The sequence below is a fragment of the Petromyzon marinus genome, chromosome 37 (assembly GCF_048934315.1).
Source record: "Petromyzon marinus isolate PM22_M1 ecotype Great Lakes invasive population chromosome 37, UKy_Petmar_22M1.pri1.0, whole genome shotgun sequence".
In the NCBI taxonomy this organism is placed as follows: Eukaryota; Metazoa; Chordata; class Hyperoartia; order Petromyzontiformes; family Petromyzontidae; genus Petromyzon; species Petromyzon marinus.
Genome location: NC_133703.1, coordinates 11,040,720 through 11,048,356, shown reverse-complemented (window position 1 = coordinate 11,048,356; position 7,637 = coordinate 11,040,720). Strand labels below are relative to the sequence as shown.

The following is a 7,637-nucleotide window of genomic DNA, read 5'->3' as shown; positions in this document are numbered from 1 at the left end:
TTCACTCCACACCGCACCAGGAACTCATCTGAGGCTGAGTCGACCTCACACTCTCTCACTGTCTCACAACAACAACAACAACCGCCATTCGCCACTAAGTGGCGGTGACGTCACCACGACGCTTGTGCCAGGCCATGTGCACCTTGAGGCCACGTGAAGTGTCGAACGCCCGCTGGCAGGTCACGGGGCAGACCCAGGTGGTGCCACGGGTCGACTGACTGAGATGACTGAGATGACTGGCTGATGCACCACCTGTGCCCCCTGCTCACACTCACGCACTCACTCACAAGCGCGAGTTCGCGTTTTCAGGCGATATAAAATAATTTATATTTCATGCCAGTTGGTTCTGAAGGGCGGCTGTTTGTAATGTGGGCGTTCGTAAGTCGAGGACTGTCTGTACATAAAGATTCCGATTGAGGATGTGGGGCTTTCACCGTGGGATGAGCTTGGCCCGATCCGCGGGGGCGTGGCTTGCACGACAGTGGGCGGGGCATAGCCGCGACGGGCGTGGCTTATCCAGGAAGTGGAGACCGCGAACGCCGGACTGCAAGCCAGAGGGAAGCGCGCTCCTTTTAAAGTTAACAACAACATTGTTAAATGTAAGTAGCGCCTCTCTACTTTATTATTGTTTTATTTGTTTAATACATTACTTGTGGTGCCGTGAGTCGAGTGAAATGAGTCAATAACCTTGCTAGACATGGCTAAGCTTTTAATAAGGGGCGCCGCGGTGTCGAGATGTTAACTACCTCGCTAGGCCTACAGCAGCGTGGAGGTTCCATCGAGACCCTGACGCCTGCTCTGTATTTGTTTATTTTTTTTCCCCTGTGGTCGCGTAGATTCTTCTCCTGGTCCTTCGGTTTTCCCCTCCACATTTAGAAACGTGAGTTTAGAGTACTTGACTGCTATAAATGTCCACATGATAAGCCACTTTCGTTGAGCTATCATTTGTGTCCAGGTCGCTTCTGATAAGAGTTATATAGCTCAGTGGGCCTTACCTGGTTAAATAGAAATAGTTTATAGTTTAGTTTATAGTTCATAAGAACTCGTGACAAGGGTCAGTGTCTACTTCAAATGTTGTTCAGGCTCTGGAGACCTCCAAAGTTATTCGTGATGTTATATATTTGGTTCGTTTTGAGCATAATCGCGACCTTGTATAATTATGACGTGATACACACGCTGAATATACGCACACAACCATCGTGTACACGTGTGTCGTGCCCTCTATTGTCCACATAGACGGCTTGTGCTGACGAGAGAACGATCTTAACGTACAATGTCGTGACATGTATCAGCCCTTTGTCGATCCAGCGTTTTGATAGAGGCCTCCCCCACACCATGCCGTTCGTGGGAGTTGTTTAACCATACTTCACCATGCCGGTCAATGCGGGTTTGGTGAAGTGAGGAGGCCCAGAAACTTGTATATGCAGATACGAGTTTGCCTGTGCTTGCATCTGCAGAATTACATTCTCACACATCTTCAAGTGTAGTTTAATACTTCTAAAAATGCATTTATTCTTGAGGATTCCATAAAGTACTGTGGTAAAAAGAAAACAACTTGATTTGAATAAATTTCGATTTAAAGCTTTCGTGACTGCAGAGATTCATCTTCTTGGTTCTTTCGGTAAAGTCACGTAGAAGGGAAATAATAAAATAAAACATAATAAAATTTAATTCTCACGACGTTTCGGCCACAACACAAGCAGCCGTCCTCAGGTGAAGAAACAGAACTGTCGGAAAGACAGCGCTCCAATGAACACTGCTAAGCTTGGCAGCGTATTTTAAGCTGGGTGGGAGGAGCAGAGCGCCTTGCCAAAAGAGTTTACATATCAACAGAATAATTTAGCATTGAAGTAGCTGTGTTAATGTGATAGATTAGCAGGATGTTAAAGTCAGAAATTAGCATGTAACTGGGAGATTAGCATGATGTTAATGTGAGGAATTAGCATGTAACTGGTCACGGAAGTAGCTATGTTAAAGTCAGAGTTTACATATCAACAGAGGCATTTAGTATATTGATGCTAAAGAACTGCAACTACCCAACTATCATACAATAAACCGATGTGAAAGAACTAAATATAAACTACATCAATATAATCAATGTACTCAATATATTCTCCACTAAGCTGAGCTACTAACAATAAGTTATTATACATTACACTTCTATGTCGCAAAAAATATTATAATATGCCTCCAAATAATATTTTTTATTATAAACTGGCATAGACAGACCACAACATTGAATTATACACTGAGTTACTATACACTACCCTATACGTTAGATTATAATAATATTAGACTTGTAATATTACACTATGTATTATTTTACCAAACCTACTGTATACCACACTGCTGTAGATTCACTATACAATTACGATACTATATATCACCAAATAAATTATATTAAACATTACACTGAGTACTTTGTTGAACAGGGAATGCTTTGAGCTTGTGGGTTGAATCCATCTGTGTGGAGTTGTGTTATTTCCCAATATGCAAGGTGGGGTCTCTCTGGGTTCCACTCACACAAACATCTCAATGCAATGGGACCTTTCTGAAAATGCAGTACTTAGACTCAATGAAGCTTTCCTGGGTAACTAGTTAACATTGTAATTTTAGCATGAGAGATAATGACGTTCACTTATAAGTGCCATTAATAGTACTATACTGTACTTTTAATGAAGACTATTTTACGTAGTTTTTTGTAAAAAAGTGTCCATTCTCAAAACTTTTTGACGGGCCCTCGTACAGAAATTATATTACAATCTTATATGGAGATTGCGAGTGTTGTGAATAGTGGAGTGAACGTGTGGTGCCATCATTATATTGTTAGTGCGTATATACAGAAAGGCCTATTGGGTGGGTAACATTAGGAAATTGGAGGTAGTTAGTCATGTTGTTTAGAAACAAAATATTACTTGGGTGGATAAGAGGGTAAAATCGTACATGATAGGAACTGCAATATTGTGGAGTTCTGGTATAATTAGTTGCAGTATATATGAATCTTATGTCACCTTAAGTATGCCTTTGTGAGTACACTCGTGACACGGGTGTCATGCGCGTGACCTTTGTCTTTTGTTTCAGATGTGTGAGAGCAATTCGGCGGCGAGTCATGGTGGTGCTGGGAGAATTGCCTTTACCAGCGATGGCACTTCACCAGCACCCGTCTCAACCCTACCTCAATCCGGTAGAGTTACGAGAGCTAAAAAACTAATCTCTTGTGACGTCTGTGGGAAAAAATTCCAGCTGGCATGGTGCCTAGAAGCCCACGTAAGAACGCATAAGGAGACCCATGAGCAATGGTGCGGCATATGTGGACAAAGGTTTGATCAGCCAGGAAAATTCAAAAGGCATTTGAAGAGCCACGAAAAGGATTATATGATCAAGGGTGCACCAGGCTTGGTGAATAACAGCAGTTTTGCCAATGCGGTGTTGAATCCACCGTCGCCCTATGAGATGTGCTCAGTCTGCGGATTTTTAAGTCCTATTGAAATCCTGAAAACTCATGAAAGTCTTCACCCACAGTTCTTGTACAGACCGAAGCCTGAACATGATTACACTTCGGCAAAAGATAGCGGCGTTAAGATAAATGACATGAAATCCAATTTTCTTGAATGCTTTGGCCTAGTTCCACATCAACAAACTGCTTCACCAGTCAGTGAGAATAAACCATACGCTGCTCTCGATCCTATTACGAGCATGAAAGTGTTGATGGCCTTGCAGCAGAAGAAGAAGGAAAAGCGAAGTAGACCTAAGTCCATTAAAAGAAAAAAGACCACCACCAGCGTCACCAATTGCAGCAGTAGCAACAGCCAGAATTCGGACATCAAGAGGATGGACTGCACGGAAGCAGGAGGCTGCGTGGAGCAGAGCATCCCCAAGGTGGATGAACCCAACCTGGCACCTTTAGGTACGTCCTAGTAATGCACACACTACATTTCATTTGGATGTAATTCATAATTTCACAAATTAGTTAATGTACGCATATGTTGACCATATCTGTATGCCTGCGCTGAGGAGTCTAGAGATCTGATGTGGTGCTGCTCGGATGTTGGGTTAAACCGTGAAACTCTGGGTTTCAGTCACCGAGCCATGATTAAACTGGCTTCTCATTGATGGTCTTATCCAGTTACCAAACTTCTTCCAGCAAACACTTCTGATGTCGCGTGATATTTTTCAGGAAATCAGTATCTTGCTTTTCTACTATTTGTACGTATGTTGAACTTCTTTCGTACCATACGTAGCCAACCGTGCTAATCGGAGGTATTTGTTGCTGGCCATTTGGCATTTTGGGCCTTTGGGCCTGTGGTCAGCAAACGTGATTGATAAAACGTCCCATATACATAGTAATGCTATGGCATCCACTGCATGGTGATAAATAAATTATGTATTAGCACGTGCGTGTGCTCAACGGTGGATGTCTTGTGTTCCAGAGGAAAAGCCCTTCCCGTGCAGTGACTGCTCGTACGGAGCGACGCAGAAGTCGAAGCTCAAGAGACACGTCCTGAGCGTTCACCACGTGCCCTTCGATAGCGCGCTGGACTCCGACTGCCCCAAGAAGAGAAGGCGGCTGGCTGGGTGCCGAGACCACGGCTCAACTCTGGATTTGGAGCGCGCACGATGCTCACGGAGAACTCCCTGATGATTTATTTCATCCTGAGGCTGAGGTACCACGTGTGGGGCGATGAATGCAAGGTTTTGTGCAGCGGACATTTCCATGATGAAATTTCGTTACGTTCACTGCTGCGAGGTTACATCTATTGCCGTATATTTTTAGTCAATTGCTGTATTTTCTGGTATACAATATATTTAATAAATTGTCCTAATTTCATAACAAAGGTTTTTGGGTTAGATCGTGTAAATATAAATGTGTCATAACCCTACACTACCTGACACAGCCAATTAGTAAGGAATTTGTCACGTAAACAAAACTCCACTTAGTTACTACTTCAGCCCACCGGTGTTTTGGAGAGTAAATCCACAAGATGAGTACGACGTTTCACTGGTAATTACATCCAGCATCATCGGGCGATTTGCCAGAATAGTGAAGCCATCCCCCTGCTTCCGGTCTTAAATAGAGAAAGGCGATGTCATCACTGAACCCATCAGGTGCAGAAATCAGAGGCGGGGAGGGGGATTATTGAAATTATATAATTGATTAGTAATCATTTAATTAGTATGTTTCCTCTATAAGTAATGATAAATGAGAGATGTCTTCTTCCTCCACGCGTTTGTTCCACTCACGTGGGGTCCACCGTCCTTGCCACCTTCTCCACACCGCCCCGTCCCGCGCCATCTCTCCTTCCGCTCCTCGGGCCACCACGTTCGACCGCATCACCACATCGCCTAACGTCTTCTTCTTCTGCCTTCATCTCCTCATCTTACAATCACAATAACTTAATAATACGCTTCCAGGCCGCACTAAGCCTGTAGCTGTCAGAGAGGTTAAAATAATACAAATTTTCTCAGTTTCAATGGATTCTCGAATTAGTCTTGGCCAGTAATAATGAGTTTTACACCACTTCATCGTTATCAAAATACATTAGGTGTCCTTGTTGGCAAACATGTTCTGCAACTTCCAACAGTTATGTTTGAGAGTGTTTAATATTTATTTGGTGTTCTTTTAGTCTTACGCTAATGTTACGTCTCATCTGTCCAATATAACATCTGCCACATAAGCCATTAATCCGATACACACCATCCGTTGACAACTTAGGCAATTCATCTTAAGTACAAGATACTATATTTTGAATTTTGTGTACCATGCCAAATCTTACTTAGATGTTTAGCTTTTTGCTTTTCCAAAACTCGAGCTAATTTCTCAATTACTCCCACGATATATGGTATTTTAATTGTTTAATAACCTGATTCAGCAGTATTGCTGTTCGATCTTGGTTTAGCATTCATTGCTGTTAATTTGAGCATTATTGTAGACATTCAATCGTAGCGTTTCTTTGACATGTTCAATCTCTCTCCCCAGACATTCACCATCTGACACTGTTTTAGCCAGATGTATGAGCATCTTGATGAGAGAGGTTTTCTGTACGGGGTGATGATGCGAATCTGCATTCAGATAGGCATCAGTATGCGTTCCCTTTTGGTAAACGCTGTGTGTGTTATTTTACCATTTAGGCCTCGTCCGATAAATCACCTCTCCTAAGGAAATAAGTATTTAGAGGCCACACGGGACCGGGGGGGGGGGGGGGGGGGGAGTTTATCGTTGTGTCTGTTGCTGCGAGCAGATAGCGCGCAATGGAGAGCTTGCTCAGAGCGGAGCTGGGCACGGACTCGGCGAGGACGCTGGGCGCTTCGGCCGGTGGAGGCTGCATCAGCACCGGGCAGAGCTACGAGACGGGGCGCGGACACGTGTTCACCAAGATCAACGCCAAGAGCGGGGCACCCTCCTCTACGCCTCCTCTACGCCTCCTCACCACCTCACCTCCTCTACCCTTCTCCTCGCCTCCTCTACGCCTCCTCACCACGCCACCTCACCACGCCACCTCACCACGCCACCTCACCTCCTCACCACGCCACCTCACCTCCTCACCACGCCACCTCACCTCCTCAGCACGCCACCTCACCTCCTCACCACGCCACCTCAACACCTCACCACCTCACCTCCTCTACCCTCCTCTTCGCCTCCTCTACACAACCCTGCATCCTTGCCTCAACCTTCATTCATTCAGCCCTGTCATTAATGTATCACTTTTTTTTTTTTTAGCTGCGACTACTAGCTAATTTGTCAGTTTCTCCCACGATATATGGTATTTTAATTGTTTAATAACCTGATTCAGCAGTATTGCTGTTTGATCTTGGTTTAGCATTCACTGCTCTGTTAATTTGAGCATTTTTGTAGACATTCAATCGTAACGTTTCTTTGACATGTTTAATCTCTCTCCTCAGACTTTGACCATCTGACACTGTTTTAGCCAGATGTATGAGCATCTTGTTGAGAAAGGATTTCTGTGCGGGGTGATGATGCCAATCTGCATTCAGATAGGCATCAGTATGTGTTCCCTTTCGGTAAACGCTGTGTGTGTTACTTTACCATTTAGGCCTCGTCCGAGCAAAATATCCAGGAAAGGGAGTGTGTTATTCACCTCCATTTCCATGGTGAACTGGATGGCCGGTTTTTGTGAATTGAGATGATTTAGACATTCATTCATTAAGTGTATCCTTACCATGTCGCCAGACAACCAAAGTGTCATCTACATATCTACACAAAAAAGTGGGTTTATATGTACTTGAAGCAAGTGCTCTTGCAACCCGGGGGTTGAGGACCCCTGTGTTAGAGGCCACACGGGACGGGGGGGGGGGGGGGAGTTTAACGTTGTGTTTGTCGCTGCGAGCAGACAGCGTGCAATGGAGAGCTTGCTCAGAGCGGAGCTGGGCACGGACTCGGCGAGGCCGCTGGGCACTGCGGCCGGTGGAGGCTGCATCAGCACCGGACAGAGCTACGAGACGGGGCGCGGACACGTGTTCACCAAGATCAACGCCAAGAGCGGGGCACCCTCCTCTACGCCTCCTCACCACCTCACCTCCTCTACCCTCCTCTTCGCCTCCTCTACACCACCTTGCATCCTCGCCTCAACCTTCATTCAGTCAGCCCTGTATCACTTTTTTTCGCTGCGACTACTAGC

At 44.9% G+C, this 7,637-nt stretch overlaps 1 protein-coding gene across 1 annotated transcript; it reads left to right on the top strand.

The window, feature by feature from the left end:
- The first annotated feature begins 431 nt into the window (after positions 1–431).
- On the top strand, positions 432–6,181 carry LOC142930162 (zinc finger protein 217-like). Its single transcript, XM_076072283.1, has 3 exons — positions 432–599; positions 3,082–3,907; positions 4,431–6,181. Exons 1-3 carry the CDS (start codon positions 441–443, stop codon positions 4,637–4,639), a joined length of 1,194 nt encoding a protein of 397 aa, XP_075928398.1. The 5' UTR covers positions 432–440; the 3' UTR covers positions 4,640–6,181.
- The last annotated feature ends 1,456 nt before the right edge of the window (positions 6,182–7,637 follow it).